Below are 15,349 nucleotides of genomic sequence, written 5' to 3'. Positions count from 1 at the left end.
GAAAATATTGCATTAGACTCTATCACAAGGCAGAATCAGCGTTTAGTTGAAGCCCCTCAGTTTAGCCTGCCTCACCTGTAGTACTTTTTGTAGTTTAGCCTGCCTCACCTGTAGTACTTTTTGTAGTTTAGCCTGCCTCACCTGTAGTACTTTTTGTAGTTTAGCCTGACTCACCTGTAGTACTTTTTGTAGTTTAGCCTGACTCACCTGTAGTACTTTTTGTAGTTTAGCCTGACTCACCTGTAGTACTTTTTGTAGTTTAGCCTGACTCACCTGTAGTACTTTTTGTAGGTGAATTCGTCCTCTCTCTGTCTCATGTAGTGTCTCACTACGTGTTCGCGGGCTGTTGTTGGTTTCAGGTTGTTCACCAGCTCCACTCCTGATCCAGGGATGCCTAACTGGTTAGTAATAATCCTCAAGGAGTCCGGGAATGCCTCATTTTCTTCATCTTCATAGTAACTTCTAAATCATCACAGGAGAATCATATTACTGTGTAGTATTTATTAACATAATTATCATTTGATTTCATTGTATTCTATGTGTAATGTAAAATCTGCTGCTGTATAATTGTGTTTTGAAATAAAAAGGAGAGTGGACTGTTATCCCTTCCAGCAGAGTTTAACCCTCCAGTAAGGGAGGTAATACTGCATTGTTTGAGCAGGGGTTGTGATTTTATGAGGGAGGGGTAGTGATTTGATGGGGAGGGGTAGTGATTTGATGGGGAGGGGTAGTGAGTTGGCCAGCATGCCTCAGTAGTCAGTACTTACTCATCTAATCTATCTAACGACTCTCGGCTGTCAGCCTTACGTAGAGCAGACAGGGGGTCGGTCATATTGTCATCCATTGAAGATGTCATCATCCGTCTCACTAAAAAATGTAGGAATTTAAAACATCAATATACTAGAAAACTGAACCACACTTTTCACTAATACAACATTCCATCATCTTTATCCAGTTATGATCAGTCTTATCAAACAATTTATGAAATATCGACATGCAATATCTACATCAAAGGAATTCTTTGTATTTTTTTTCTTGACAGTTTACTGTATGAAAGATGAGCTTCACAACCACAGCCAGTGGCCTCAGTGTTCATAGATTCCACAACTTCTGAACGGTTTCCAAAAGTGTGGGTCAACACAGAATACCACTAGTTTAACAATTTAATGAAAAGGTCAGAACATTACTAGTTCACACATCTCAATGAAAAGTTCAGAACATTACTAGTTCATACATCTCAATGAAAAGGTCAGAACATTACTACATGTAGTTCACACATCTCAATGAAAAGTTCAGAACATTACTAGTTCATACATCTCAATGAAAAGTTCAGAACATTACTAGTTCATACATCTCAATGAAAAGTTCAGAACATTACTAGTTCATACATCTCAATGAAAAGTTCAGAACATTACTAGTTTACATATCTCAATGAAAAGTTCAGAACATTACTAGTTCACACATATCTATGAAAAGGTCAGAACATTACTAGTTCACACATATCTATGAAAAGTTCAGAACATTACTAGTTCACACATATCTATGAAAAGTTCAGAGCATTACTAGTTCACATATCTCAATGAAAAGGTCAGAACATTACTAGTTTACATATCTAGGCAAGACCTTCAGAAAATGTTATGGTACTGTTGTGTTCAAATTGGCACAGCTTACGTCTCCTAAAACTCTTAATGACTGATTCAGAATCTATAATCGTAATTAATTAGGGTTAATGAAGCATGGTGAAATGGAGTAATGAACATAATCATTAGAAGCATGTCCATCGCTTGGCACACAGCTGTTACCATACTGTAACAGTGGCGGTCACATGACCTACAGGACATCTGTTACATCTTTTAAAACACAAACATGTGTGCATGTACATTGATCTAAAACAATCAATGCTTCTAAAGAAAGTTTGTCAGAATCCTTGTCTTAATTGTATACACATATTAACAAGACGTGCTAGTAAGAACTTAGGCCCTTACAAAGCTGTTCCAAATAAAACAAAACATCTTGATGAAATCATACCTCTCAACCAAGGTCAGGTCTTATTAGGAAAATCCTACACCCTGACCTTAGCCCTATCAATGAAACTGTGCCTCCTGAATGAGCCCAAATCCTTTCAATGAAACTGTGCCTCCTGAATGAGGCCAAGAGCTTGTCATGAACATCATTTTTTTTCTTCACCATATGAATCTCTTTATTTTGCATAGTCCACCCCCCCCCCCCCCCCCCCCCCCCTCCCCTCCTCCTGGAATCTCGTCAAAAACAGGAGCATAAAAATACTCAAAGAAGAAATAGTAACTACAAGCATCAACACTGAAGAATATTACACACTTGGAACATTGTCGGTAGCAATCACATTCTTCTCTCCATCGGATAAATTCATGTATTTCATTGGATCAAATACATCCTTCTGGAAGGGATTTTGCGAGCCCTCGGGTGTGAAGGTGTCGTGGAAGAAAGGATTGTCCAGGTCGTTTACATTGGAGACATACAGACAGTCGGACTGGGAGTGGCGATACTTTTCTGTCCATGCGAAGGAAGAAGGCAGGCCCTGAAGGGCTCCTTGGGGGAGTTCTGTAAGCAGAATACATGGGTGGATCTAGGATTATATGCAATATGAAATATAATATTCAAAGCATTGGAATATATTTGGAAGTAGAAACAACTTTGGGAAATGGAAGGTTAATATTTTCGTGCAACAGTTTATGGTATTTCAGAGAGAGAGAGAGAAGTAAGAACTTGTGTGCAATCCCGTGTAAATACAGTTACAATATTAGTTACACAGTTAGTTAGTGACCTGATACGGAAAAATACATGGTGTGAAAAGAAAACCCGTATCGGGCGAGGCGAAGCCGAGCCCGCTACGGGTTTTCTTTTCACACCATGTATTTTTCCGTATCAGGTCACTAACTAACTGTGTAACGAATTTATCACGTCGAAGACCTCTAACTGTATATGTGGGGAGTCAAATGTCTTTCCTTTTGACACGGCTGCAAGTCGAACCCGACGATAAATAAAATTACTCGCCCAATACGGATTTTACTCGCATGATAAGGTTTTTTTCACGGTGTCATGTGACCAAGATCTGACCAATTAGATTTCAACAATTTTGTCTGAGGCGAGATAATAAAATATGTGCACCCCCCCAAAAAATATATAAAATATTATATCAATAATGAATAAATGAATGAATAATAAAAAAAAAAGAAGATAAAAATTTGATCATATGCATACATGCCAACTTTCCCGATTTGTGCGGGATTCTCCCGATTTGAAGCAACTGAAAAGGCAAATCCTGATATCCCGATCGGGATTGCAAAAATACCCCGAAATCCCGATTTTCTAAAAAATATCTCCCATTTTACGACAACCCCCCATTTCCAACCGGAATTTGAAATCCTGCGTCATTTCTGAACTGGCCAATCAGAAATCGGGACAATAGTCAGCCATTACTGTTTACCTGTGTCGCATGGTATTAGGGTGGTTTAATTTACCTGGTTTGCCTGTGTCGGGGTGCTTATTGGACAGTGCGAAGCATGTTTTTAGATAGTAATTAATCGGGAAGACGGATTTCAAATTGACATATCCTTTACACAAACGTGAATGACAACGATGATAGTGTCACCACCAAACAATCGGACATTCCCGATTTTTGCCTCTCGCTGACAGCATCCAAAATATGTAATAAGGTACGTCAAATATTTTTTTCCCAACTATAATAATATAGGCTATCCAAATCTATAGCGATGTCTTATATAGTCTATATAGTGTAGTATTCAATAGACTTTGTGATGCGTAATTCGCACAAGTCTGTACTGAATTTTATATTAGCAAGTTAATTTACAAGTAAAAACGTATATTTTGATGTGTTTTTTTCCCCTGGTAATTATTTCAGATGTCATGGGTGCAACGGTTTTGTTCGCAAATTTCATAGCAGGGATGATCACTCCTTTTCTGGTTGCAATGATTGTTCCACCAGATTTGCAAGCCCATGTTTACAGACAAGCAAGATCGCCTTTGTAGTCGTACCTAAATGCATGAGCTTTAATTTAAGGTATTCAATGTATAATGACCATATTTCATATCTAATAAATGGATGGTTGAATATTTGTAATCATGGTATCATTTTGAAGGGTTCATCAAATAAAAATAATCCACCATAGGAATTTTCAAAATTTTGTTTACCGCTTGATTTATTTCACCTAGAATTTAACATTGAAGTATATGGGAAAAGCATGTTTTATTACAATATTTTAAAAACAAATTATATTTTCATACTAATCTCTTGGTAGAAAGTTACATACACTTTCTTTTTATGAAAATATGAAATAAAATAAATCATTGACCACACACATTTTTAGAAAATTAGATTTTTCTTATTTTTACAAAGGGCAGACAACTCTTCCAAAAAGTCTTAAGTGCAAAAAGGTCAGCTTTTAATCATTTACCAGTCTTGTGAATTTCATCTGCTTCACTTTCATCATTATTTAACAATAAACTTTTAAGTTGATCTAAATCCTTCAAAATTGTTCATTATCCTTTCATTATACATGGAATACCTTAAATTTTGATATATAGACCAGCCAATGTTTATATGGTGTAAAAGAATGCAACTTTAAGTATTATTTGATAAAATGTAGGTGACTTGTTGTTGAAGAGAATTTTTTGCTGAATACATGATTTTAATAAAATATTTATGTGTATCTTTCAAAGTGTTTTTTTTAAATATAGTTTGTTAAAGTTAATGGTCAAACACACTTGATGTTATGTTCATATATGATACATGTACAATGATTAGATTGATATTTTACTTGAAAAGACAAATATTTATTTTCATGGTAAAATGTCGTGAATTTTGAGCTTTGAAAAAGGTCGTCGCGCACAAAATCCCCCATGGGGATTTTTAAAAGTTGGCATGTATGCATATGATAACACATTTCAAAGTCCAGTAAAGTTTGTAAAATGGTTATTTAGAACATGTACTACTTATGATAAATGCATTTAAAACAAACACTGTCAAAACATTTTAGAATATGACCCTAACCATCTGTCATATATGATGAAGATTGACTCTGCAAGGTGATCCCGAAACAAAAGGAATTTTCCTCAAGTATTCAGTTTTTTATGTGATATCATTAGATATGTAATATTTCGTGTCTGAGGATTTCTGCTATCATTCTGAGAATGTGTGTATGTATAAAGATGTGAATTTCCGTTCTTCGATTGGGGTAAAGTAAATTGGGAGGGGTAAAGGCTCAACGGAAGTTGATGTGGTTGAGGAATTAAGAATGGGACGCAAGCGTGCAGATTTGTGATTTGTAGCTACTTAGTAAGCTTAGCTAATCTTGATGCTTTGTAATTATCATTCCCTTCCTGAGCTAAACATGTATGTAGTGTTACACTTTTCCTGAGCTAATATTTGTGTTACACTTTTTCTGATCTAATGATGAATGTATCTATTTGTGATACACTTTTTCTGAGCTCATGATGTATATATTTGTGTTACACTTTTCCTGATCTAATGATGTATAATTACTATGTATATATTTCTGTTACACTTTTTCCATATCTTCTTCATCTTCGACCGCATTGGAAATTCCTTTTGTTTAGGTATAATTACATAACAAAGGAATACTGCAAATGCATATATGTGTGTGTGTGTGTGTGTCAAAGCTTTATATTGTTAATTTTCATATCATTCTCTATAGATAATTAGTAATGCTTACGACTCTTTCAGGAGTTTTTCTCTCCATATAATTCATAGTAATTTCTACAGACACATGTGCTGTAGTTAATCCTTAGGACTGAGCTGTATATAGATAATTGTTGATACTTTGTAAACTTCTACAGTTGACAGATGTACTTAGGCCTGAGCTGTATATAGATAATTGTTGATATTTTGTAAACTTCTACAGTTGACAAATGTACTTAGGCCTGAGCGGTATATAGATAATAGTTGATACTTTGTAAACTTCTACAGTTGACAGATGTACTTAGGCCTGAGTGGTATATAGATAATTGTTGATACTTTGTAAACTTCTACAGTTTACAGATGTACTTAGGCCTGAGCGGTATATAGATAATTGTTGATACTTTGTAAACTTCTACAGTTGACAGATGTACTTAGGCCTGAGCTGTATATATATAATTGTTGATACTTTGTAAACTTCTACAGTTGACAGATGTACTTAAGCCTGAGCGGTATATATATAATTGTTGATATACTGTAAACTTCTACAGTTGACAGATGTGTTTAGGACTGAGCTGTATATAGATAATTGTTGATATACTGTAAACTTCTACAGTTGACAGATGTACTTAGGACTGAGCGGTATATAGATAATTGTTAATACTTTGTAAACTTCTACAGTTGACAGATGTACTTAGGACTGAGCGGTTTATATATAATTTTCTATTGATTATGTAGATGATACTTACGACTCTGAGATTTCTGCAGGTAACCAATCACAGAGACTGTAGATGATAGTTATGACTCTGAGATTTCTGCAGGTAACCAATCACTGACAATGTAGATGATACTTACGACTCTGAGATTTCTGCAGGTAACCAATCAGTGCTTTGGCTGACACTCCATCTTGTAACAACAATCTAAGATTTTTACGTCCCACAAATAGATCCACTACTTGCTCAGCTGAAATAAACAATAAACACTTAAGGATTCACTACATGCAGTGTCCCTCACTGTACATGTAATTCAAAAAAAAAAAAAAAAAAAACAGAAGAAGAGAAGCTAGGCCTTCACTTCTTTTATAAAAAAGAAATGATTGACGTATATGTACATGCATTAAACAAATAAGACTTTGTTAACAAGGATGACAATATGAAAATGATATCAGGCATTGAATATAGGCATTGTCACAACATTACTGGTATAATGATACACACACGTGCTGAAATCATACGAGGCCTGATACACTGAAAACTTTTTTTTAATTAGAATGAACTTCCTTGATTGCAGAACTTGTAATTTAATTGCCCACTAGATACACACATTGACAGTCAAAATAACAAGTGTTATCTTATGGTCCTGACATCCATCCTCTGAATCCTTTAGGAAACTTTCAGCTTCCTCACAGGAGTAGTTTTGCAAATATGATATTATGCATTATTTTTCTGACACTAAGAGTCATATTTTCATGTCAAGATGAGCTTGCCAATGTAAGTTCTTGTGAATACATGGTGACACATGGTAATAGATTGTAATGATCTAAGTAGTACATACTGTTTTTCAAGGGGTCAAAGTCATCAAGAGAGGACTGTCTATTGACATTATCTGTAAAACAGAAGGTACAGCTATGTAATAACACACACACACACACACACATATATACACACAGTCACACACATGCCTACATATACACACAGTCACATGCACACACACATATAGACAGTCACACACATACACAGTCACACGCACACAGTCACACGCAAATATAGACAGTCACACGCACACATACACAGTCACACATACATGTGTACATACACACAGAGAGAGTAAGAGAGAGAGAGAGAGAGAGAGAGAGAGAGAGAGAGAGAGAGAGAGAGAAACTGAGAAAAGGATAAAGACAAACAGAGAGACAGAGTACATAATTTTCTGTTTAAAATACTCTTTTTTTTCATGGAGTAAAACTTGCCATCTGTTTCAGCATGCTTGTTGAATTTAGACTTTACTCAGGAATAAAGGTTATCCAATTAGTCAAACATAGAGTCTACATTACATGCTATATATAAAAAGAATTGGGGAATATCAAATTCAATATCTTCCTCAACACCTGGAGCCTGGAATTGTGACGTACTTAAAAATTAAACAAAGTTATTCAAATATAACTAGATGATAGATTTGTTTATATTAATCTTCTCTGACAAAATTATAATGCACAACCTACATCTAATGCAACTAATTGACTACATCAATAGAAAATCAATATTTCTTTAGTTTGAATAATATGCATATTCTTTGATGTTCATAAACACTACGTCTTTTGCACAGTTGGCCTCAAGGTAAACAAGAGGCCCATGGGCCACATCGCTCACCTGAGTCACCTTGGCCCATATCTGAAGATTTTCCATATATATTTGCATGTAAAACCTAATAGTCCCTATCATGGCCCAAACTACCCTTTGCAAACTTGAATCTACACTATGTCAGAAAGCTTTCATGTAAATGTCAACTTCTTTGGCCCAATGGTTCTTGAGAAGAAGATTTTTAAATGACCCCACCCTATTTTTGCATTTTTGTGATTATCTGCCCTTTGAACATGTTGAAAGGGACATGGCCCTTCATTTGAACAAACTTGAAAGCCCTTCACCCAAGGATGCTTTTGGCCATGTTCATGAGAAGAAGATGAAAATGTGAAATGTTTACAGACAGACAGACACCGGACAAAATGTGATCAGAAAAGCTCACTTGAGCCTTCCGCTCAGGTGAGCTAAAAACCATAAAGCTTTAAAATATTTTCAGCCTAAAGGTCAAAATCTATCTTTAAAATATATTCCAATATGACCTTTAATATATCACATATCTCACCTTTGTAAATACATGTATGACCTTTAATATATCACATATCTCACCTTTGTAAATATGACCTTTAATATATCACATATCTCACCTTGGTAAATATGACCTTTAATATATCACATATCTCACCTTGGTAAATATGACCTTTAATATATCACATATCTCACCTTGGTAAATATGACCTTTAATATATCACATATCTCACCTTTGTAAAAGAACATAACAAGTTGATACCTGAAGTAATGATTTCTGACCATCCAGGCTTCACTACAGCTTATGTAATCGATCATACAGTATCAATTAGGCACTCTAAGATTAGGTTATATATTGTTCCATGACCAAAACCTTTCTTGACTATAGTGAAAACATGAAAACAGTGAAAAGGTTACTTAAAAGTCATGATTGTTCTTCCTTATTCCCACAACAGAATTATGAATCGGTAGGTCAAATGTCAAATTAAAACAATGCATTTGACATCTAGACCATAATGCACCACACAGCCAACTCAGTAAATTCCTACTGTTCAACTCACGGAATTCCTACAGTTCAACTCAGTAAATTCCTACTGCTCAACTCAGTAAATTCCTACTGCTCAACTCAGTAAATTCCTACTGTTCAGCTCAGTAAATTCCTACAGTTCAACTCACTGAATTCCTTCTGCTCAACTCAGTAAATTCCTACTGTTCAAGTCACTGAATTCCTTCTGCTCAACTCCCTGAATTTTTACAGTTCAACTCAGTAAATTCCTACTGCTCAACTCAGTAAATTGCTACTGTTCAACTCAGTGAATTCCTACAGTTCAACTCACTGAATTCCTACTGATCAACTCAGTAAATTTCTACTGCTCAACTCAGAAAATTCTCACTGTTAAACATGCATGGTTCACACAGACTTTTCATGGTGTTGAAAATTTAAGCTCACATGACCGCACGAGACAGTCTATTTCTCAGACAGGTGAGTATGAAATTAAAGCTCACACGACCGCACGAGACAGTCTATTTCTCAGACAGGTGGGTATGAAATTAAAGCTCACACGACCACACGAGACAGTTTATTTCTCAGACAGGTGGGTATGAAATTAAAGCTCACACGACTGCACGAGACAGTCTATTTCTCAGACAGGTGGGTATGAAATTAAAGCTCACATGACTCCATGAGACAGTCTATTTCTCAGACAGGTGGGTATGAAATTTCATATAATAGTCCAGCAGTCCGGCTAATTTTAACAGCCATTGTCCAACAACAAATATCAAAATAAGCTTTATTAGTATATTCATTCATGTAAAAAATACAAATATCACAAAACTGAAAATCAGGACTGGTAGATTTTAAACGGGGCTGACAACTTTTGAGTGTAGCCATGCAGCCCTGCAGTGACTGGCTCATAATTTCATTGACTTTCAAACCCTGCTTTTTTAGAGATTTTGCAAATCTTTTCAGTCACATTCCATAAATAACTAAAACACCTTTACCTCAGTAACAAAAGAAGAATAAATGGAGAACTCAAAAAACAAGGAAAATATTGGTAAACAATGTCTCTCTTAAAAAATGTTCAAACATACAATTAAATCTTAAAGATCAAAAAGAACATAATGAGATTCAAGCAGATTTCAGTGATAAAGCTAATTGTGATAATGTATAGACCTCTCCGATTTTTTAAATTCTGACAAAATATTTTTCAGTTTCGGGAGACCCCCTCCCCTCCATAAAAAATCAGAGAGAGCTATGTTATTTCAGTGACAAAGCTAGCTGCGATAATGTAGACCTCTCCAATTTTTTTTATTCTGACACTTTTAGGAGCCCCCCCCCCCCCCCCCCCCCCAAATATAATCGGAGAGTGCTACACTATTGCAGATATGACAAAACCAGTAACGACAGTCCACACAACTTGTCTTCCTCCCAGTAACTTTCAGACCAAGATGAAATTCCAAGCCTTCCCATTACCTGAATGAACCATATGTCTGTCTATATTTAAAGGTCTGTACAGAATTTAATTCTTACTTTGCCTTATATGGAAATCTTCATTGATTTTTATCACATCCTCCACTGCTAAGTCTGCTTCACTGGTACAGGGGATTCCCCTCGAGGAAAACAGAAATAATCTACAAGCCAGCATAGAAGTTAATATTGGAGTCTCCAAGCCTAAAGGATATCAGCTGCTTAGTTATAAAAAAAAAAAAGGCAGCCAAAAGATGTGTTTTTATTTACTTGATCATCACAAATCTTGTCATGTTATTATGCCTATAAATATCATATCTGAACAATAACCATATCTTCATATGCTGCTCATAGTAAAAATCTGCACTCAGGAATGTACCACTTAAAAAAACATTATTTTTAAATTTCACTGCATTTATGATTAGAATTTGCTCAGATAACTGGTTGTCATAGGTATAGACCTGTAGTATTACTGACAGATAATGAGGTCAACATCTGTGTCGTCATGATTACTGACAGATAATGAGGTCAACATCTGTGTCGTCATGATTACTGACAAATAATGAGGTCAACATCTGTGTCGTCATAGGATTACTGACAGATAATGAGGTCAACATCTGTGTCCATCTACAGCCCACGTCATCTCCTAACCGAAGGCATGTTGAATGTGGATTCCCAAATTGTTGTTTTTCCAAAGACAATGTATCGGTCAGATACTTGCGCAGTGTCAGTGATGTAACGGTAAGATATTTACGCAGTGTCCGTGATGTACTGGTCAGATACTTACAGTATCATTGATGTACTGGTCAGATACTTACAGTGTCCATGATGTACTGGTCAGATACTTACACAGTGTCAGTGATGTACTGGTCAGATACTTACAGTGTCAGTGATGTACCGGTCAGATACTTACGCAGTGTCAATGATGTACTGGTCAGATACTTACAGTGTCAGTGATGTACCGGTCAGATACTTACGCAGTGTCAGTGATGTACTGGTCAGATACTTACGCAGTGTCAGTGATGTACTGGTCAGATACTTACAGTGTCAGTGATGTACTGGTCAGATACTTACACAGTGTCAGTGATGTACTGGTCAGATACTTATGCAGTGTCAGTGATGTACTGGTCAGATACTTACAGTGTCCATGATGTACTGGTCAGATATTTACAGTGTCCGTGATGTACTGGTCAGATACTTACAGTGTCAGCGATGTACTGGTCAGATACTTACACAGTGTCAGTGATGTACCGGTCAGATACTTACAGTGTCCATGATGTACTGGTCAGATACTTACACAGTGTCAGCGATGTACCGGTCAGATACTTACAGTGTCAGTGATGTACTGGTCAGATACTTACAGTATCAGTGATGTACGGGTCAGAAACTTACAGTGTCAGCGATCTACTGACCAGTCAGATACTTACGCAGTGTCGCTCTGCTTCTGTATGACGGCGATGTACCGGTCAGCCTGGATACTGTCCTCTATAATGCGACCCTGAGCGCAGTGAAGTAGTTAAGGAAGTGTATTCATTCATTACTTAATTTCCCAAAAGGCATATAATTATTCCTTATAAATAATTACTAATCAAGGCATCATCATAAAAGAAGGAGGAAAACTTTGCAGTTCTGTTGTTTTTGCACTTCCTGTTGAGAAGCAAGTATAACAATTAACCCTAATACATCCCAATAATTAGCACAAGTATAAGAAGTAGCCCCTACAGCCCAATATCGAGAAGCAAGTGTATAGCACAAGTGTAGCAATTAGCACATCTCAATGTTCAACAGAGTTGTCCTTCTCCAATTGAGAACTGATACACAGTACCAGCATTTAATGCATAGAAGTACATATTTCATCAATATTATTTACCTTAGGTGCTCAAAAAAAGAATTCACACTTCTTTTTGAACTTTTCTACGTAAAACTATTTATCAATACTGTGTCTCTGCCTCAGGCTTAAGAATCACATTCTATATAAGTCACCTTTTATCTACAAAAAAATCTTAATTTTTAAGTACCGGTACATGTATATTCATGAGATTGCCTTCTTGCAAAATTAAGGTTCTTAAGAGTGATTTCGTATATATACAGAGTTACCTGTAATAAACTGAAAGTTCAGGAAAATATATCTCGCTTAGAAATCCAACATGGCAAATTCACACAAATAAAATGTTACAAAATAATATTAGTTGATCAACATTAATTACTTACATATATATGTATATATGAATTTAAATATATATGTTGAAATAAAATAGGTGAGCAGTAATTTGACAGATTGTAGATATTGATTGTAGGCTGCATGCTGAATGAAGTCGATTATGGGAATGTAAAGTTGCATATCAATTTCCCACATAGTTCACATGTATCATTATTGTTCATGTGATTATTGTAAATTTCTACATTTACATGTTCTTCCTTCTAAGTACATGAACAAGTAAACCTTTTACCCGTAAGTCTACACTGCAACATAGTTTTCTGTGAGGATACTTGCCTAAATTTTCATACATTTCATGAAAACAGTATAGTCTTATAATTTCTGAGAAGTCTTTTAAAATGAGGCTGTATGATATAGCTTGATATCAGTTGATATGACTTTTACACATAATAACAATTATGGTGTGTGATTTGTCCTTAGGAGGTAGGGGGCGTAGTGATATACAGAAACATATCAGCCCATAACTGTGAAAAAAAATCCAATACTTCTTATACATGTGCTAGTTCTTATAAATATAATTAACTGTCGCATTAAATTACTCTGGAAATTACAGTCCTGTTAGAAAGGGATAGGGCCTCAATACATTCTTCACTATATAAATAAAAATATGATCCTTTGAAGTGTATGCTGTTGTCCCACTAAATAAACTTCCTATATCTTAAACCATGAAAACAGGAAGTGAAACTGAAAAAGCAGCACTTCAATACTTGACATTACTCAGACTGCATAAACCAAAGCAGAAGTCGGGAATGTAAATTTCCTAGAAACACAGAGGGAAGTGGGTTAACAGGAGATGAACTACCCATTAGCTTCCTTTGAAATGCACTTTGAACTCCACATAATGTACCTCTTACAGAACTAGCCACCACACTGAGTCCTCTGTCCTTCAGTTCTGTCACATGAACATGGATGAAAGTCAGGACTAATTTTTTGCAACATCTAATGACTTCTTGACGAGTTGTGTTCAAATATAAAATGAATTTGCAAATACACTGAAAATTGAATCATGAAAGAACCTGACTAAAGATGAATCTACAACAATACATGTTGCTGTATAGCAATGAAGCTTCTGAAACATGCAAAGATTAAGTTTTCTTTTCAATCAAAGGACTACATGGAGGCATGACAGAATTTATCTGACAGAAATATCACTCAGATTTCAAATCAGATTGTAAAAAAAAAAATAATAATGACAATAGATTAAGGTAGATTGTGTTTATATGTATACAACCAAGTATAAAACATAACACTACATTTGTTATACCCAGGGCTATCTAATAACAGTTTCTCTGCAACTCTTTACAAAATAAAGTCCATCATTATATCTGTTCCAGCCACTGCTGGACTAGAACTGTTAATAAAGACTGTTGACCACTGTGACATCATATGAAATGTTAATAAAGGCTGATGACCACTGTGACATCATATGAAATATTAATAAAGACTCTTGGGCACTGTGATATCATATGAACTGTTAATAAAGACTGTTGACCATTGTGACATCATATGAAATGTTAATAAAAGCTGTTGACCACTGTGGCATCATACATGTATGAACTGTTATAAATACTGTTGACCATTGTGACATCATATGAAATGTTAATAAAGACTGTTGACCATTGTGACATTATATGGCACAAGCAATCTAACACGAGTTATATTTGATTAAACTGATATGACCAATTTTATGTACCCTCCGCAGTGGCATTAGAATAGATAATTTAGGTCATTTCAGAAAGCAGAGGCAGCAAAAACTCTAAAAATGTTGTGAAAATGACCGAAAACATTCTCAGTATTTCATTGTTGTGCAGTAACAGTGCAAAAACCAAAATAACATGGAAGAGTTCCGATATACTATTTCATGACAGTTTGTACTATGATTGGAAATACAGAACTTACTGATTGACAATTACTTGGTACAAAGTAATTAAGCATAAAAATCAAAATTAAAAGCAATAAAAAGAAAACTGTAATTTTTAATCAGTCTATTTAAAGGCGTTCTAAATCATCGGAACTCTTCAGTGTTGAGAAGGTAAATATGAAATGGTGGGTGTCAAAAACAGCCAACTTTATTTACTGTGGGATTAACACCGTGTAAAGGTAAGATATGCATGTTTCATTGTGACAGGGAGTTAATAAGATGTCCAAGATGAAAAGTTGAAGCGGACAAGAAATTCTGTTTAACCCATATTAATTGCAACAAGCAGCCAATTAAAGTACAAACAAGATTTCCCAAATCACTTTGTGTGATAATGGTCTGATATTCAGAAGAGCTAGGCGTCAGTCCAAATATCCAGCTTTGACGAATCTCGCTGAGATTACATTGCAAGGTCCTCAACAGGTCCAGTCCAAAGACTATTTCTACTGACGTAGCTATTATTAGATACCTAGGTATTTAAACCTACTTAAAGACCGAGGAAATAAGCACCGCCTTCAATTTTACCTGGTCTGTAAACCCCTGTCAATCAGGAGAAATTTAGCTTCAGATTGGATGCTAGAAATTGATGGACATTTAGTTACTAATCCGTGTGTATACATTGTCCACCTCGTGTCTCGATCGAGGCGTCCGTGAAATCTTTTGATGTTTACCGCGTAGTATGCCAGCTCAATAGAGAAAGTTTTGATAAGAAAATTATGGCTTTGTATTA

General features: G+C 35.6%; 1 protein-coding gene across 6 annotated transcripts in view; it reads right to left on the bottom strand.

Moving 5' to 3' along the window:
* Nucleotides 1-15,349, bottom strand: part of LOC125673480 (inositol polyphosphate 5-phosphatase OCRL-like) — an 80,412-nt gene that overhangs the window by 63,048 nt on the left and 2,015 nt on the right. For 5 of the 6 annotated variants that reach the window (XR_008801277.1, XR_008801276.1, XR_008801278.1 and 2 more), the window contains exons 2-8: nt 11,911-11,990; nt 10,547-10,647; nt 7,250-7,300; nt 6,551-6,658; nt 2,338-2,580; nt 768-867; nt 274-462 (exon numbers count right to left, since the gene is read on the bottom strand). Coding sequence is in view for 3 of the 6 variants with exons in the window: in XM_056159095.1 (XP_056015070.1) it covers nt 274-462; nt 768-867; nt 2,338-2,580; nt 6,551-6,658; nt 7,250-7,300; nt 10,547-10,647; nt 11,911-11,990 (872 nt within the window). In the remaining 3 variants the exon portion in view is untranslated. The remainder of the gene's footprint in view (nt 1-273; nt 463-767; nt 868-2,337; nt 2,581-6,550; nt 6,659-7,249; nt 7,301-10,546; nt 10,648-11,910; nt 11,991-15,349) is intronic. The other variant, XM_056159097.1, reaches the window with a different exon arrangement.

This window comes from Ostrea edulis, chromosome 3 (assembly GCF_947568905.1).
Source record: "Ostrea edulis chromosome 3, xbOstEdul1.1, whole genome shotgun sequence".
Taxonomy (NCBI): domain Eukaryota; kingdom Metazoa; phylum Mollusca; class Bivalvia; order Ostreida; family Ostreidae; genus Ostrea; species Ostrea edulis.
The sequence above is the reverse complement of the archived record's forward strand: the minus strand, read 5'-3'. Positions and strand labels throughout refer to the sequence as shown.